Source organism: Thalassophryne amazonica, chromosome 11 (genome assembly GCF_902500255.1).
Source record: "Thalassophryne amazonica chromosome 11, fThaAma1.1, whole genome shotgun sequence".
NCBI lineage: Eukaryota > Metazoa > Chordata > Actinopteri > Batrachoidiformes > Batrachoididae > Thalassophryne > Thalassophryne amazonica.
This window is the reverse complement of record NC_047113.1, coordinates 60,687,716-60,707,033: the sequence shown is the minus strand read 5'-3', so window position 1 is coordinate 60,707,033 and position 19,318 is coordinate 60,687,716. Positions and strand designations below refer to the sequence as shown.

At 41.7% G+C, this 19,318-nt stretch overlaps 1 protein-coding gene and 1 long non-coding RNA gene across 2 annotated transcripts in view; one reads left to right on the top strand and one right to left on the bottom strand.

The window, feature by feature from the left end:
• Positions 1 to 8,266, top strand: part of LOC117520623 (sodium bicarbonate transporter-like protein 11) — a 63,449-nt gene extending 55,183 nt beyond the window's left edge. Inside the window, exons 19-20 of the mRNA XM_034181934.1 lie at positions 7,752 to 7,921; positions 8,190 to 8,266. Coding sequence (XP_034037825.1) covers positions 7,752 to 7,921; positions 8,190 to 8,256 — 237 coding nt within the window. The 3' untranslated portion in view covers positions 8,257 to 8,266. The remainder of the gene's footprint in view (positions 1 to 7,751; positions 7,922 to 8,189) is intronic.
• Positions 1,020 to 18,957, bottom strand: LOC117520624. The gene is made up of 3 exons (XR_004563708.1): positions 18,869 to 18,957; positions 17,258 to 17,260; positions 1,020 to 1,032 (listed from the first exon to the last, which is right to left on the bottom strand). It is a non-coding gene; the product is annotated as an uncharacterized LOC117520624 (long non-coding RNA).
• Between the last annotated feature and the right edge of the window lie 361 nt (positions 18,958 to 19,318).

Sequence of the window (19,318 nt, the reverse complement as noted above, 5' to 3'; positions counted from 1 at the left end):
TGCCCTCGGTCCAGGCCCACCTGCGGAGATGCCGTCGGGTGTGGCGCACCGCCCGTTCGGCCTTGTTGAGGGCCCGGACGAGGGCGAAAGCCCATGCAGACCGTCGACGGTCCCCGGCCCCCGCATACCAGCCCGGGCAGGAGGTATGGCTTTCCACCAAGGACATTCCACTTCAGGTCGAGTCCCCCAAGCTGAAAGACCGCTTCATTGGACCCTTCACCATCCTTAAGGTCCTCAGTCCTACCGCAGTGAGGCTCCAACTCCCGGCCTCACTGCGGATCCATCCGGTCTTCCATGTCTCCAGGATTAAACTGCATCACACCTCACCCCTCTGTGCACCCGGTCCGGCGCCGCCTCCTGCCCGTATTATCGACGGGGAGTCGGCTTGGACAGTACGCCGGCTCTTGGATGTCCGTCGAATGGGCCGGTGCTTTCAGTATTTGGTGGACTGGGAGGGGTATGGACCCGAAGAACGCTCCTGGGTGAAGAGGAGCTTCATCCTGGACCCAGCCCTCCTGGACGATTTCTACCGTCGCCACCCGAACAAGCCTGGTCGGGCGCCAGGAGGCGCCTGTTGAGGGGGGGGTCCTGTTGTGTGGGCCGCCAGAAGAGGAGGTACTGCTGGCCCACCACCAGAGGGCGCCCTGCCTGAAGTGCGGGCTTCAGGCACGAGAGGGCGCTGCCGCCTCCAGGAACAAGCCGTGGTGACAGCTGTCACTCATCATCCATGACAGCTGTCACTAATCATCTACTCACATCTGGAATAAAAGCAGGAAGACACCTCCACCACATTGGCGAGATATCATCTTCTACTAGAGGTAATATCCTCAGCCGTTTTGTGTTACAATATTATTTGTATATTGTGAGTGTTTGCAGGAGTACCGGTACCTCTGTCGGTGGAAGCTGAGAGAGCGCTAGAAGGCACTCTTTTCCCCTGAGGAATCACTACAGTACTCTGCAAGTTATAGAGTGAGAGGTGGAGGTGGAATTCCCACCAGGATTGTTACTGGGTGTTCACACACCCACCCTTGACTGTCTTTGCTTTCTGCCAGCAGTACCAGATCCGACACGCCGTGACGGTGGCCACCTGGGGACTTCGGGACTTGGCGGCTCCAGTATCCCTCGGGTTCGGTGGCAGTGGAAATCGTGTGGTTCCGGTTCGTCTCCAGACGGGCGTCTCCTATCGTCGAGCCTGCCCACACGACACCTTTATTGATTGACTTGTGTACATTCTGTAATCTGCTGTGTTTGGTTGTGACATTCACAACAGTAAAGTGTTCTAATTTAACTCCTTCCATTGTCCGTTCATTTACGCCCCCCTGTTGTGGGTCCGTGTCACTACACTTTCCCAACACACGGTCAACAAAGACATACTTAAATGTTGAGAATGACTAAATTAAAAAATTATTTCATCATAAGGTTTATGTCACATTTAGAAATCCTAATTAACAGACACACTGCAGTTATTGCTACATCATCACCTGTTATGTTTATAATAAATATTTATATTTATTTGCAGTGTCTTTTTTCCTGGTTGAAATGCAGATATGAATGAATTAATCTACCAGCCTTAAAAATGTACACATTAATTTTCATGCTATTTTATTTGGCAAAAAAAAAAAGAAATGTCCAAGGTTCATTATAATGTTAATTAACCCTCTGGAGTCGACTGACGTGCCTCCGCGTCAAAAGACATATGACCCAATTAAGCGGATGTAGCACACAATCCGCTCCACTCTGAGTCTCTGTTTGAATGTGTCTTGAATGTGTGGAGTACAACCTGTACACACCTTTTTAAATTTTGTTAATAGGCCAAAAATAACTTGAATTATGATTAATAATTTACCCAAGTTTTTTTTTTTTGGGGGGGGGGGGGGGGGGGGGATAATATGCTCATATTTTGCACACAGCTGCAGCAAAAACGACTTATTTCCTCATTCAGCTGCAGGAGCAAGAGGGCTGGAATAAAACAGGACTACCTCAACTGCAGCAGGAGAAAGGGGTGTTTATCATTGGTGAAACACTCAGGCACTAACCATGAAATTAAAAAATTAACTATTTTAATTACAAGTTTTCTAATGTAAGAAATGTTTTTTTTTTTTACTTCAAAATGCACAGTAATCAGAAATTAACCTTGAGGTAAAAACAAAACACATTTGTAAGGATTTTCAGCAGAAAACTTTATAATTACGTTTGATGTTGGGTCTTCGCCGTTTGTATATTTTTGTACCATTGTTGCAACCACTGGACTCTGTCTGTGTATGTATGTGTATATATATATATATATACGAGGTCTGTCAATAAAGCAACGGTCCTTTTTATTTTTTTCAAAAACTATATGGATTTCATTCATATGTTTTTACGTCAGACATGCTTGAACCCTCGTGCGCATGTGTGAGTTTTTCCACGCCTGTCGGTGACGTCATTCGCCTGTGAGCACTCCTTGTGGGAGGAGTCGTCCAGCCCCTCGTCGGAATTCCTTTGTCTGAGAAGTTGCTGAGAGACTGGCGCGTTGTTTGATCAAAATTTTTTCTAAACCTGTGAGACACATCGAAGCGGACACGGTTCGAAAAATTAAGCTGGTTTTCAGTGAAAATTTTAACGGCTGATGAGAGATTTTGAGGTGATACTGTCGCTTTAAGGACTTCCCACGGTGCGAGACGTCGCTCAGCGCTCTCAGGCAGCGTCATCAGCCTGTTTCAAGCTGAAAACCTCCACATTTCAGGCTCTATTGATCCAGGACGTTGTGAGAGAACAGAGAAGTTTCAGAAGAAGTCGGTTTCAGCATTTTATCCGGATATTCCACTGTTAAAGGAGATTTTTTTAATGAAAGACGTGCGGACGGGTCCGCGCGTCGGGACGCAGCCGACGCGGTGCGGCGGCACAGGAAAAACACCTCCGTGTTGATAGCCATTTGTAAAATCCAGGCGGCTTTTGATGGCTTTCAGTGGAGTGAGTATATGAGAAATTGTTTAACAGCAGGACATGTTCCAACTTGTCCTTAAGGCTTTCAACAGAGGTGTTTTTCCTGTGACAGCTCTCGTATATATATATATATATATATATATATATATATATATATATACAAGGTCTGTCAATAAAGTATAGGTCCTTTTTATTTTTTCAAAAACTATATGGATTTCATTCATATGTTTTTACGTCAGACATGCTTGAACCCTCATGCGCATGCGTGAGTTTTTCCACGCCTGTCGGTGACGTCATTCACCTGTGAGCACGCCTTGTGGGAGGTGTGGTCCAGCCCCCTCGTCGGAATTCCTTTGTCTGAGAAGTTGCTGAGAGACTGGCGCTTTGTTTGATCAAAATTTTTTCAAAACCTGTGAGGCACAGCGAAGTGGACACGGTTCGAAAAATTCAGGAAAAACACCTCCGTGTTGATAACCATTTGTAAAATCCAGGCGGCTTTTGATGGCTTTCAGTGGAGTGAGTATCTGAGAAATTGTTTAACAGCTGGGCATGGTCCAGCTTGTCCTTAAGGCTTCCAACAGAGGTGTTTTTCCAGTGGCGGCGCATCGCGGCGGCTGCGAGCCAATGCTGCAATCCGTCCGCACGTCTTTCATTAAAAAAATCACCTTTAACAGTGGAATATCCGGATAAAATGCTGAAACCGACTTCTTCTGAAACTTCTCTGTTCTCTCACGACGTCCTGGATCAATACAGCCTGAAATGTGGAGGTTTTCAGCTTGAAACAGGCTGATGACGGCGCGTGGGAGCGCCGCGGGAAGTTCTTAAAGCGACAGTATCACCTCAAAATCTCTCATCAGCCATTAAAATTTTCACCGAAAACCAGATTTTCCGAACCGTGTCCACTTCGATGTGCCTCACAGGTTTCGAAAAAATTTTGATCAAACAAAGCGCCAGTCTCTCAGCAACTTCTCAGACAAAGGAATTCCGACGAGGGGCTGGACGACTCCTCCCACAAGGAGTGCTCACAGGCGAATGACGTCACCGACAGACATGGAAAAACTCACGCATTGCACGAGGGTTCAAGCATGTCTGACGTAAAAACATATGAATGAAATCCATATAGTTTTTGAAAAAAATAAAAAGGACCTATACTTTATTGACAGACCTTGTGTGTATATATATATATATATATACACAGTTTTCATTATCGGATTATCTTTTTAGATAACTTTAAAAACCATTATCAGACCAATTATCTTCCAATAAATTTTTGTCCGATAATGTTTAGACCAATAAACAAAGTAAACAATGCTAAACAGCAACAAACATTTTTAAAACTTAAAATTAGTTCAGCACCTACCTGTTAAAAGTTTCCTAGTAGATGCATAATTCCACCCTCTGCAAACAAAAGAGAGCTGTTTTCAGGAAAAATCACTCTATTCTCTGCAGGCAAAGGCGAACTAGTCTCTCTCACACTCACACCACACACACACACACACACACACACACACACACACACACACACACACACACACACACACACACACACACACACACACACACACACACACACACACACACACACACACACACACACACACACACACACACACACACACACACACACACACACACACACACACACACACACACACACACACAAAAAAATCATTTTCTTTAACACCCTATTGATACATTGGCAATATCACCCAAGTCATCCAGAGGCATACTTTTTTAACTTATGGTTCAAATTTTAACCAAAGTAATTTTAGACAAGTTATTTAAAATTACTGTCATGTCTGAAGTTTTATAAAGTGAAAATATCAGATATATGTTTTAGTTTTAAAGTAATGTGCTAATCTTTAAGGTTTTGTGAGCAAATCTTTAAGGTTTTGTGCTGTGCCCAGCAGTGCATTATGGGTAGGATAGAGTAATCTCAGTACGTTCATGACAGGACAAATGCATTTCAGACACTCTGTTCAGGCTCCACAGACAACAGCATCAAACTCTAGTGCCTAAAACGCTCGTGAATATATTCTCTGGGTTTATAGACGTTATTGTATTTGTGTTTGTTCAATTCCACGCATTTTAAATGTAGCAGACACAGATTATCTGGAATTTTGTTTTGGCAGTTTTCAAGGCCTCTACTGCCATCTACTGGCCAGTAGTGTTCATGGCAGTATTCGCCCTAAGTACTAAGCGTCTGGGCACCAGTAGATGGCAGTGTTATTTAGCAGTGTTATTTATTTTGACCCCGGTTATCTCAGATGGTTGTCAAATCAACTTTTTGGCTTTGCAGATGGCGTTTTTTTTTTTTTTTTTTTTGCAAATTAAGTTTAAAAACAAAACAAAACAACAACAACAAAAACATTACAAAACAGCTCTGTGGTGTTTGCACAGGCACAGTGCGAGCAGTTGGATGCTTGTTGCTCTTTAGCAGCAGGATACCCTCACGACGGCCGACCAGAATAATATCAAACAGGTTTGATTTTCATTCGACCATATGATCGGCGATCAGGAGGTGGTCGTGAGCTTGTTACTCCATGTACACTACACGATGCAGGATGCGTGATTAACCTGAAACTCGGTCCAAAAAATTCTCGCACGAATGAAAAATCATCTGAAAAAGGGCCAAAACTCGCACAGTGTAAAGCCAACATTTATGTGTCAAGACAATATCGAGTGCACATTTTACAATATAATAAAACGTGTTCACGGCACTAATAAAATTAGCACACATTCTCTCCACATGCAAAATATTTTGCGATGACACTTCCAGGGCTACATAAAAATTTCTGTTTTTACAAATAAAAAAATGGAATATTTTACAAAAGCACATTTATCTGTAAACACCAACACATGACACACGTCATATTAACGTGTTGGTTTACATAATGAATGACTGAACCAATCAGTGTTTAGCAGATGCACTTTTACCCAGAATCCTTTGCGATCTGTCTGTGTTTATTACAAAACCTCAGAATTAGTGCATTATTCAACATTAAAAGATATATGTTATATTTTAACATATATATATATATATATATATATACATATGTACGGGAACCGCTGCAAAACAACAAGTAGGAGCTGTGTCCGCACTCTTGTCTTTGCATCGGACCTGTTTCCGATGGGTGTTTGACGCCGCTAGGGCTACCCCTTGTCAAGAATCCTGTTTGTGGTGTTCATGAACAAGATTTTTTTTTTTTTTTGTAAATTTATTAAAAATACAACACTATTAAAAATTTATTAAAAATACAACACTAAGAAATCACTCTGCACAATACTTTGTGGATGCTCTTGACCTCAGACTGGGTCGACAGTTCATCTTTCAGCAGGACATTGACCCTAAGCACACAGTCAAGATATCAAAGGAGTGGCTTCAGGACAAATCAGTGAATGTCCTTGAGTGGCCCAGCCAGAGCCCAGACCTGAATCTGATTGAACATCTCTGGAGAGATCTGAAAATGGCTGCGCACCGATGCTCCCCATCCCATCCTGATGGAGCATGAGAGGTGCTGCAAAGAGCAATGGGCAAAACTGCCCAAAGATAAGTGTGCCAAGCTTGTGGCATCTTCAAGAAGACTTGAGGCTGTAATTGCTGTCAAAGATGCATCAACAAAGTATTGAGCAGAGGGTGTGAATACTAAGTACATGTAATTTAATAGTGTTTTATTTTTAATAAATTTACAAAAATAAAAAAAAAACTTTTGATGTTGTCATTATGGGGTTTTGTGAGTAGAATCTTGAGGGAGAGCAAGAGAGTCTCTCTCTTTGCCTGTCCTTCGTTGCTGAAGATGACTGTCTTATGTTTGAGTTGAGGCATATCTCAAACAGGCTCTTGTGTGGGTTGTCATTTGGTTCAGAATCAGATCAGATCAGAAGGGCTAACAGTACACAGTTCAATTAAATTTTCATTGAGGCGGAAGTTATGTTTTCACTCCTGTTTCTTTGTTTGTTTGTGACCAGCCTGTAACCCACAAATTTTCATATATTGCTATGAATTTTTTTTTACAGTGGATTCATATCCTAGGCAAGAACTGATTCAATGTGGATATTGTGCCCTTGAGAGTTGTTAAAGTCATAATACTCCCTCGTGAGTCATTGGCTTTGTTCCCCAGAAAGGACACCTCAAGTGTCCTTTGTCTTTCCTGGGCTGCAGGGGGGTATGAAAAGAAATGACTGCACATTGCACAGAGATGGTAACAAATTACAGTGCCATCTTTCTGTCCCTCTCTATGTAGATAAATGAACGACCCTCCACATTTGAATCAAGGGGAACACAACTGATGACCTGCTTGATGATTTTTAATAACTCTTCAGGGAAACATGACATTTACAGGCACACTTAGCAGGTGCTTTTATCGATTTTGTGCACAATCACATTCACACACAGATGGCAGCGGCTTTATTAAATGGTGCTGACCCGAGTGCTGTGAGCAATTTGGGGTTCAGTGTCTCCCTCAAGGACACTTGGACACATTTTGATCCCCTAACCTTCCTGTTAATAGACAGTTTGCTCGACCCACTGATCTTTATCCACCCTGACATTAATACCACACATTACCAGCCACAGCATTCTGACTCTAAAGGGGATAACTAAGGGTCAGCCCATCTTAAGAGGCTCCTTACCTGAAATGTGAAATATCGCCAAGAGGAACGAAGTCCGAGTGTTTTTGACTAAACTTATAGATCTCATCTACAGTACCTCGGTCAAGTGTTCTTGTTCTTAATTTAAAAAAATTGTAGCACTGCTTTGCCTCCTCAGTTGAAATAGTTTCAGGTTGATATCCATGAAAGTAGCTAACTTCCTCTTCTCTTTCTAGACGTCCTATCCTCCTACCCACTATATTCGCCGTGTACCTCAGAGGAAGGTCCACTACTTCACAGGAATGCAGATGATCCAGCTGATCATCCTGTGTGCCTTTGGGATGTATCCTCTGCCCTACATGAAGATGGTCTTCCCTCTTCTGATGATTTTACTTGTGCCTATCAGGTAAACTCCGGTCAACAGAGGGCAGACTGACAAACATTTGTTTTCATTTTGATCCAGATAGTCGAGCTCATACGTATTTGGACAGTGACGATTTTGTAGTGTAGACTTTCAGCTTTAATACACAAGCAGAAGTCTAAAAAATGCCATATTTTGGCCTCCGGTAAAAAAATAGCCTCATTCATGTTTGTTTTGCTGTCTAAAGGATGCACCCTATTTGTTTCCATGGAAATAATACAATTCTTAATACAATTTCTGTGTTATATCTCAGGATCAGTTTTCTTCCTCGAGTGATTGAAGCAAAGTACCTGGACATCATGGATGCCCACCACATGTAGAAACAGCAGCAACACCACAAAAAATTTTTTAATCTTCAGCACATGGGAAACAGATATGCAATGAATTGTGCTAATGGTGGACAGATAGGCATTTGGACTGCCAGATTTCAACAAGAGCACTCTGCCAGTGGCCATCTGAAGTGAGACTTCTTGGTTAGATGACCATTTTTTGCTGCTCATATGCTCTTTCAATGTTAGACATGTTTAGTTCCCCGAAAAATGTAACTTTTCTACATCATTTATGATATTTAATAATATAGTCTTTAAGGTTTTTCCTCCTGTTTTGCACCTTTTTATGTCACGCATGCATTTATTGAGCTTCTGCTGACTGAATGCACATTACTGCTGCGCAAACGTTCTAGTCATTTTAATGTGAAAAACTGCTGTTTTGTTGTAAAACAGTCTTGATTTTTTTTTTTTAACTTGTAATATTGGAAGTAAATCAATCTTGCAAAATCAGTAAAGCTGTTTTTAAAGCAAATCAATGTCAATTTCCCCCAATACAAACATGCACATTTGCAGACATGGTAACAGCTCAGGGAGCTGTAACAGTCCAATAGATGGCAGTAGATGCACATCATGAAGGCACTTTGGGAACATGCTGAGTGACAGATGTGCACTCATCAGTTTATTAAAATTGAGTCAAAATCACATCATTTTGTAGATCCAGTCTTGATAATCCAGTCACATTAAAAAAAAAGAAAAAAAAAAGCAAACAGAATAAGATTTCACCTCTCTCTAAAGGTTTGTCTGGTAATTTAGTTTTGTCTGTTACATCCTGTGAGAGCCACTTTAGTAATTTGAGTTTTAGATTCATTTTGCTGCATTTTTAATTTCATGAGAAGCTGTGCTTAAAATGACTGGGCTAATTCATCACGGTGTGGAATACACATCAGAAGAACATATCAGTCACTGAGTTGTCCTTTTTCAGTCCACTTAAACACAGTAACAAAAAGCTCTTTTTCACATGTCACTCCACGCGAAAGGCTACATCAGAGGAAACATAACACTTTTTTCATTCGAGGAGAAGAAGTCCTATATTGGGCCTGTATTTGTTTCCAGATTCTGTAGCGTGAAGTAGATGAGAGTCTGCAACTCCCCTCTGGGAGTTGTAACCCAGTTCAGGTTACTTACTTAGCCAAGTCGAGTTCGTGAGGATGTGCTGGTGCTGCACCTCGGTACATTCACACCACCATACAACTGCCTTGGGTACTAGATGGCAACCATCCAGGCAGACTACCAGTCCATTGTCACATCTCTAAATTAACCATCTATCTGCTGCAGCCAGGTGAAAGCCAAGGATGTTGATGCAGATGAAATATAAAAAGGAATGCAGTGCTCAGCTTAAAAAAAAAAAGGTAACAATTTGCATGGATCTTTTTAAAGTAATTCTAACTCAGCCTGATCATCTGCAACTCAAGATTCAAGATTACTTTATTTGCCATTTGTAGTTAAAAAACCACATAGGAAATGGTTGTGCAAAAAGCTCAGTGCATCACACACAAGAAAACAACATTAGACAGACATGGAACAAATTATCACATAAAGACACATTGACACTGTGAAATATAAGGTACAGAGATCAAGTTAAAAAGTTAAGATCAATAAATTAAATAAAATAAAATAAGGTGCTGTCAGGCTTAAAGTGCACTATTCAGGCTGATCACAACTTGTGGGAAAAAGCTCCTTGCATAACGAGACGTCTAGGTGAAGACAAACGAGATTACAGTGGACTTCAGGAAGAACAAGATCCTTCTCCAGTCTGCATCATTGGGAGTGATGTGAATATCTTAAAGCCAGGGTATACAACAGGACGACAAGCTGGAGTGGTCTACCAACACAGAGGCCATCTACAAGAAGTTCGCAGACGATATGACACTCATTGGACTCATCTCTGATGGGGACGAGCCTGCCTACAGACGGGAGATCGACCACCTGTGTCCTGGTGCAGACAGAACAATTTGGAGCTCAAAGCTCTGAATACAGTGGATATGATTGTTCACTTCAGAAAGAACCTAGTCCTGGCCACCCCATCACCTTGTGTGACTCCCCAGTAACCATTGTAGACTCCTTCCATTACATGGGGATCACCATCACCTAAGACCTCAAGTGGCAGTTAAGTTCAACCTGCCAAAAACAATGATAGTGAACTTCTACACTGTAATCACAGAGTCCATCACTTCCTCTTTCATCACCGTCTAGTACGCTGCTGCCACTGCTAATGACAGGAGCAGACTGCAGCGTATCATTCATGCAGCGGAGAAGGTGATCGAGTACAGTCTGCCATCCCTACAGGACCTGGATGTCTCTAGGGCACAAACTTTTTGTCACTCTTCTCTCTGGCAAGAGGCTGAGGTCCATCAGGATCAAAACCTCAAGACACAAAAACAGCTTCTTTCCATCTGCAGCTAGACAAATAATGCCAGAGGCACCCACTTACCCTGCCCTCCCCCCCACTACCATAAAGTACAGGATGGTCATCTCTGCACTGAAAGGTATTGTACATCTGTACTTCAGTCACCTGTTTTTACACAGTCCCATTTCATTACATTATATTTATTTAACGGTGAATATGCACCGATAACACCAGATCAAATTCCCTGTATGTGCAAATGTACTTGGCAATAAATTCAATTCCAAATTCTGATTCTGAAGAAGGGCCTGAGATGGCATTACTTCCCAAAGGAGGGTCAGGTCAATCAATGTCTGCAACACAATGCTCCAGATGTTTAATCAGTCTGTTGGTGGGACCATCATCTTCTATACCGTGGTGTGCCGGGATATCAAATAAAAGGACATCAATCGAATAAATAAGCTTGTTACAAGAGCACAGTCTGTTGTTGGTTCTAAACTGACCAAATTAGAGAAGGTAGCTGAGTACGGAATCATGGACAATGCCTCACACCCCAACACAAAACATTGGACAAACTCAAGAGCACTTTCAGCAGGAGACTGAGTTAATGGCACCACACTCGTAAAAGAAAAATGTATTGAAATTACTTCCATTTGTAGCACTTAATAAAGTTTGACTAAATTAAGTTAAGCAGTTGCAGCGAATACTATTTAAGTTACTTTGAAACTACCTAATTAATTTGAGTGTTACAAATTTAAGTTGGTTCAAACTGTCTCCTTTTTCAGCAAAAGAGGGAACTGGCAGAAGAGCCAGAAACAAAGAAAAGAAAAGAAAAAAAAACAGGTAAAATTACTAAATATATATATAAATAGTGTCATGCAATTAAGCTTTATAGAATAGCCTAATTTCAATGAAAGGCATCACAGGAATGATTCAAACTCTGCAACTTGTGAACAAACATGACTACCATTTATGACTTACTTGTGACTTCAACACAAGTCTTATACTGATCAATCACAAATATTTTACTGATCAATACAAACTTAACATTAACTCTCTAGTCTTATAGTCTTATTGGTTGTAGATATATAGCAGAAAATATGCTTTTGAACACTATGTTTTTGTAGACCTTGACCTTGACCACACTTACAATGCTGTTCTTGGTTGCCTTGCCAGTGTGCAGGGTAAAGAAATACTGTGAAAGTTTTGTACTTGCTTCAAAAAAGATTTGATTCAAGTTTGAGGTGGATCCAGATTGGCAAGTGCCCGGAACACAAAAACAAATAAGTAATCAAACGCCAATGACGACAGAACAACTTCCAGTCCACTAAACACTGGGACAAAGTGGTATTTATGTAAAGTTCTTGATGGATGAATGCACACCGTGTGTGGCTGATTGTGCATGCAAGTCCAATGATGAGCAAATAGCGACCTTCTGGTTTTGCATGGGAACTTGAAGCCAAAAGCATAAGCCTGAAAATTTGTCTTTTGACTGAAGCCACTGTTTTCAGTGTGCAGTTTTGTAGAAAGTCAGATGATTGGGGTGATTAGATTTCAGAACTGCGGATAATAGTGTAACAAAAACTGTCTTCATGATAGAAAATCAGACTCCCGTCCCAGAAATGGAAGTTCCGCTGGAACAGGAGTCACATGTGTCTACATGCTGATGTGTCTTACTGTATATGTAATTTGGATGAGAGGAAATTAAATCATCCTTTCATGTGAGGAGTCACTTTCTGCTCATTCTCTCGTATCCAGGGGGGCTTTTCAAGAATGAAGCCCAGAAGAGGTGATGTTTCGATTTTTGGGTTGGAAAAACATAATTTTCCTACTTACCTGATGAAAACCTTCTCAGATTCGCCCTATTGAGGTTTCAAATCTCACAAAATCTCAGAGGTGACCGCACAGTAAGATGTCAACAACAATGAGAACTGGTATAAGACGCTCAGATAACGCTGCAATTTAACCGCTCCATACGGACAATGGCATCAACATGGCAAGGTAAAACTCTTTGTATATTGTGCCTAAAACTCTCCTGAATATATTATCTAAGTTTTTAGATGTTGTTATTGTGTGTTTTATGTAAACACGAGAATCTCAAGTGATTTCACAGTTATATACAATGCAAATTTCCGTGAGTTGCGATTGCTTCCCATTGTCATTGTGCTAGAAAGTGTAGTTTGCTCTCTTTAATGCCCTGCTTACTGTCCTGTATGACACTGTTTGTTCCAAAGTAAAATATATAAAATGTCTGAAATTCCGTTTGTGTTTATTAAATTCCACGCAGGTTGAAGGTAGCGCACACAGAATATTTGTTTTAGCAAGTTTTCAGGGGTCTCATGCATGCAGTTTCTTAAAAATGTTATGAAAGGCATAAAAATTTACATTTTGGAAGCATAATGTTCATTTCTAATTGTCGTCATGTGGTTTCTCCATGTTTTGATTGTAGCGCCTCTCTGGTGCGCAAGGGATTGTGGGATATCTCAATAGGGCGAATTAAGGATCAGGGTTAGACAATGGCAGAGCCCAAGTTAATTAAAAAAGTTAAGTATCAGCTTTATTTTGCTGTAAATTACATTGCAAACATTTAGGGGTGGTGGCCAAGTGATTCGTGTGCTTAGTTTCAATGCAAGAGATTCCCAGTTCAAACCCCACCCCGCCACATTTCTCCATGTAATGTGGGGTTGCATAAGGAAGGGTATCCAGTGTTAAACTCGTGCCAAAATCAACAACATGTAGATCCACCTTGGCTGTGCTGTGGCGACCCCACATAGAGAAACAAGGGAGCAGGTGAAGGGACTTACTTACACAACTGCAAACATTTATGTGCTCTTCATGTTTTTCATTGCAGAATTTTAGGGGCTTGTTCTGTTTGGGTTTGATGGCTGTGTTCACTGTCTGTTGTTCATTTGAGAACCAGCGGTGCAATCAGGATGCACTAATTAGAACCATTCTTCAAGATTGACAAATACAAAACACTTCTTGTGTGGAACACAAATGAAATCAGTCTGAATAAGCTTCAATTTTCTCTGCACTGCCACCAGTAACATTCACAGAAAGTTGAAAAGGAAACCATCAACACACACATGACAACTCTGAAGGAGGTCTAGGCATCTGTGGATGTGACTGTAAAACTGTGCATTTTGTAACTTCTGTTTGTTGCATCACCAGTCACACCTTCGTGGAGTAGTGGAGCACAAAAAGATTCAAATCATTGTGCAACTTTGTCTTTTAGTGGAGTACAGCAATCCAGACTTTTGTTTTTGAACTGCTTGATATAGCATAGCTGGTTATTGCACCAGTATCAAACTATAGACCCCCTACAGCTGATAAAGTAAGTCCCTTCAGCTGCTCCCTTGTTTGCACTTGGGGTCGCCACAGCAAATCCAAGGTGGATCTGCATGTTGAATTGGCACAAGTTTTACGCCGGATGCCCTTCCTGACGCAACTCCGCATTACATGGAGAAATGTGGCAGGGGTAGGATTTGAACCCGGAACCTTCTGAACTGAAACCAAGCGCATTAACCACTTGGCCACCACCCCTGCTCTAGACCCCCTACAGCTGACATCATTTTAAAATGTCATCCAACATCTTGGTTTGCAACAAAACTTCACTCTGGGTCACCAGTCCTCTCAATTTATGAATCTAATTCTTCCATATTTTCTCATTTTGAAAATTCTATCTTGAAGGACACGTGGTGATTTTAGATTTGGCAAATGGCTGCCAACAATGGTATTTTTTGTTCTCCACATTTCCATAAGTCCCCCCCCCCCCCCCCCCCCCCCCCAAAAAAAAAGACAAACAAAACTGGTAGAAGTGTTGAAGAAGATCTAAAAGCTGCCTTTAGTGAGAACAAAGAAGAAGAATGAAGTCCTTTCCCTGGATTCTCTATCATCAAATGGAGGAAACTATGCTATCCTTCTATCATGCTGTGCCCTGCTCCATTCATTGCATCACGGAACCACCCTGGGTCTTAGATTGCAACCACCCAGACAAACAAGCACTCCATCCAGTAACATTTGCAGTCCTTGAATATGAGATGTAGGACTATTATGTAGATTTTGGCAACTTTCATAATGCCAGTCAGAAAGGTTGCACAAAATTTGCACCGAACTTGTTGAACAAAAAGTTCCTTCAATTGTTACATTGTCTTGCTTGCGACTTTTCCGGTTCAGGCCTGCAACATAACGAGAAGAAGTAAATTTAATAAATCATCTTCTTTTCATGTTTGGCGGAAACAATGGTGATACCCCAATTTGGGAGGGCTGCACACCCATGTGTCTATAAGCCTCTGCTTACTTCAATTACCCATAACTCTGTATTGGCCCCAAACCATGTAGACATGCAGTAGCGCAGAAGTAAAAACTAGTCTTGAAATCCACACTGGTGTGGGTATCCCATGGAGTGTTACATTAACCAGGTTGCTTGAGCTCTGTGTTCATTTCAGAATGCATTATGGTCCATCATGCAGAGAGAACTGTTGTGTTATTATAAACAATGGAGCCGTGTGTGCAGCCACAAGATAAGCAGAGAGGATTGGGCTCTTTCATGTAGTGTCGAGTCAGCGCTGTTGACAAAACTTTGTTGAAACAGATTCACCGGGCAAATTCAAACCGACCTACTCATGCACATAGTGACAAAAAGAACAATACTGTATATATTCACATACACACAGTGAGCATGTCAGCTTCTTTAGTTGCCAATTTAATTCCTCAGCAAGGTGATTAATATGATTGCATATTAGCATTTAATTGTGACCATTGTGATCTTGTAAAATTTCCACCAGGCTGTCATCACTGTTGAGATCACTGGGGCTTTGAAACACGAACGATGAATGGTAAATCCATGACTTCAATCTACAGAAACCTTGTTTCCTCAAGATTCATCTAGCTCTTGTTGGACCATTTAGGATGGGTCCACCTGCATATGTATTGTGATTGATTTGCAATAACTTCATGAGTGTAGTTTGTGTACTGGATCTAGTCAAGGACCCCAGTGCAGAGAACCACAATGAAGGACAGATAGAACAAATAAAATTGTTCTAAATAATAACGATAGCACAGCTAGAGCAGCACATGACAGGCAGGAGGTATGGTTAAAAGCATAGGCTTGGGTCAGTCGCATGGTAATCAGTCCAAAAAACAACCTCAGCTTATCTGGGGGGATAAACAAAAGAGTACTCTAAAAACCAGCAAGATTTCAGTAACCACAGTTCTTGATGGCAACAGTCTTTGAAGGGGTTAGGGAGTAGAGTTATCAAAAATATAGACTGAGTTCAACAACTAGAGAGTCTCATACCACAGAATGCAAAACGACAAACAAAACACAGGAATCCGGAATGGCAGCAGAGATATGTAACGTGGAGCCAAAACATTGTAACCAGAGCAAAAACAGTAGGCCAAAACAGTAGCAAAGGTCTACAACATAGAAAGCAGGGTGGAACCTAGTACAATCTGGCGACTAGGAAATGTCCTAATGGTGGTTATAAAAAAATGACATTCAGTTAAACCCAGAAGTGTGAGGACACACAAATGCAGAGGTCCACAAGCTAGATATCAAACAAACACAATAACAGCACAACTGATAAACATCACTAAATAACATGGAGGAAAAATAACTAGAAATAACACAAAATGACTTATAATATTTGGCTCAAACACCAAAACAGGAATGTAGCATAGCATAACTTCTGTCAGGAAGACTCAGATTTCAAAGCTTTTGTTCAGATTTACCTAATCAGTAACAGCTGTAAACAGGAAGCCCTTTTAGTCATCAACTCACACCCGATAGGTAAGGTGCACATTATTTAAAAATATTTGTTCAAACTCACGTTTCTACTGCTTGCAGTTGCTGGCCTGAAACACTACTTCCCCCACCCCACTGGTCAATCCCTGTTGCCTGTGATCGGCACCACTCTTGTCATCTTCCAATGGCAGGATTCAAGATCTACGAGCCCCTACACCGATGTGACTGGGACCTATGCTAAAGACTGTTCTATCATTCTATACAATATCATTTTGGACTAAATCTTTAAGTTGGTCTTGTCTCCTGAGTCTTTATGGTAGAACCAGAGCTCAAAAATGTGACCCATAACAGTTTGGAGCCTTTAGTCCTCCTTGCAATTTAGATTTCTGAAATGCAGGCCGACTAATTCTTGGTGTGTTATTTTCCGAAAGAATAACAGCCCCTTCCACAGTTGTAGCTTTATCCAGTTCTTTGAAATAGCCATTTTAAACATCCCCTATCATTAGGTGCAAATTTTGATATTGGTCCAAATCTTTGAGTTATTTTGTTCAACACACAGAACAGGGCTGTAAACAAATACCCCTACATGTGGTACCGCTGGTTTCAACTATGTGTTCTTAAGGAACAAATTATTTATTACACTAAAATAATTTTTTAGATATCTCTATGCACTCTACAGTTATGAGCCAGTGAGCCAGACTTCACAAACTCTTTTAGAGCTTGTTTATTTAAATACAAAAATTTAACAAGTTAGATCAATTTAGTGTTTCTAGTAGGTATCAGAAGCCAAGGGAACTCTGCAGATTCATCATTTTCTTTTGGTGGCGTGCCTTCTAAAAAAGTAATGTCCTTATCAAAAAGAAGATAAAATGCATCTTTTAACAACACAATGCTGACTGAACGATCTGTTCATAGAGCTGTCAGTTACTCCAAACCTCCAACAAGAGATGGCCCGTAGGCAGTAATAAACACACATGAAGAACTAAAGAAAGGTCTCAGAGGGATGGAGATGCTGAAGGCAATGAAGTTTAACTTATATAACCGAAAAGCTGCTCCAACAGAGAAATCATTCTTACAAATAAGCTAAAATGCTAATGATAGGGATTAAGTGAAGGACTCTGAGCTTGAATAAGTTGTGCATACGGGGATATGTGGTAAAATTAGAAAATGGTAACTGCAGAGGGATGGATGCAGTAAGGTATTAATGGCGATTAACAACAACTTGCTGTGTATAATCTCTTGTTGTCCTGGATCAAGCATGAAAAACCTGGTGGGTCTGCCGCTGTGGATTTGCTCAGTTGCAGACAGCGGCAGCTCTCAGTGTAAATCTACATAATCACAGGTATCAGTGTAACTAATGCTAAAAACTGATGTGCAAATTCTGCTACTTTGGCTCAGATTGAATTAAAAAACAGATTAAAAACCTTGCAGTAATTTACGACTCTTGTCTTTATTCAGGCTTGTTTATGTGGTGCGAGTCTAAAATGTTACAGCAGGATCATGGCACACAAGAGACCCATATGTCGGCCCTGCAGGGAGATCGAGTCTGCACCGCCATGCGCGAGTATCTGTCTGTTAGCGTGATGTCTAAACACTGCAGGTCGGAACAGATATAGGCCATGTTGTTCTGAACGGGTGGATGTGCATGAACACTGACGTTATTACTCAGACACAGCAAATGAGCTGTGCAGAGATTTAAATCAACCATCATGTTTTTTTGTCATTAGACAAACGTGATTTAGAAGAAATCAGCTTGTTTCAGTCCTCTGCATTATTTTAGAGAACTCACAGGACAACTGAAGATACCTAAACCTACAGATACCTAAACCTACAGCAGCAACACCTCCAGCACCATCATGCTGAACACAGGAGCCCCCCCAAGGATGTGTGTTGAGCCCCCTCCTCTTCACTCTGCTGACCCACGACTGCACACCTACATCCAGTTCCAACCGCTTCATTAAGTTTGCAGACGCCATAACTGTGGTGGGTCTCATCAACAACAACGAGACAAGCTACAGGAGTGAGGTGAGCCACCTGGCCACGTATTGCACGGACAACACTCTCCACCTGAACGTGGAGAAGATGAAGGAGATTGTCGTGGACTTCAGGAGATAGCCTGCTCAGCATGCTCCACTAACCATCAATGGCGCTGAAGTGGAGCGGGTGAGCAGTACAAAGTTCCTGGGTGTACACATCTCCCAAGACCTGTCCTGAAACATCAACATCACATCTCTGGCCAAAAAAGCCCAACAGCGACTCTACTTTCTGCGGAAACTGAGGAAAGCAAGAGCCCCGACCCCCATCATGTACGCCTTCTACAAGGGGTACCATTGAGAGCATCCTGACCAGCAGTATCACTGTGTGGTAGGTACGGTGCCTGCACCGTATCCTTCTGCAAGACCCTGCAGCACACTGTGAAAGCAGCTGGGAAGATCATCGGTGTTCCTCTCCCCTCTCTGCTGGACATCTACTACACCTGCCTCACCTGCAAAGCCACCAGGATTGCAGGTGACCCCACCCACCCAACTCACAGTCTTTTCAGCCTGCTGCCATCAGGGAGGAGACTGCAGAGTCTCCGGGCTAAAACCAGCAGGCTCAAAGACAGTTTCCTCCACCAGGCAGTCAGTATCTGCAATCCATGTCATAAGCAACGCATCAAGGAAGCTGATAGACACCACCTCATTCAGCGCTTCCTTCATTGAGTGGTATGGTTTTGTGGCTTCTGATGGGATTCCAACACAGACGTTTTGCTCATGACAAGCTCTGACAAGAGCATCGTTCAGTCTGGGTTTGATCCTGCTATGCTTGCTGGCCCACCTGCGGAGTCATGTTCTGAAGGTTTCAAAATGTAGAGCTTCAGGATGTCTTCTGAACAAAACAACAAATAACCATTTAAGGTGAATGTCCTTTTCTGAAGCATCAAACAATTTGAAGAAGCATGACGATACAACAAAGCAACATCC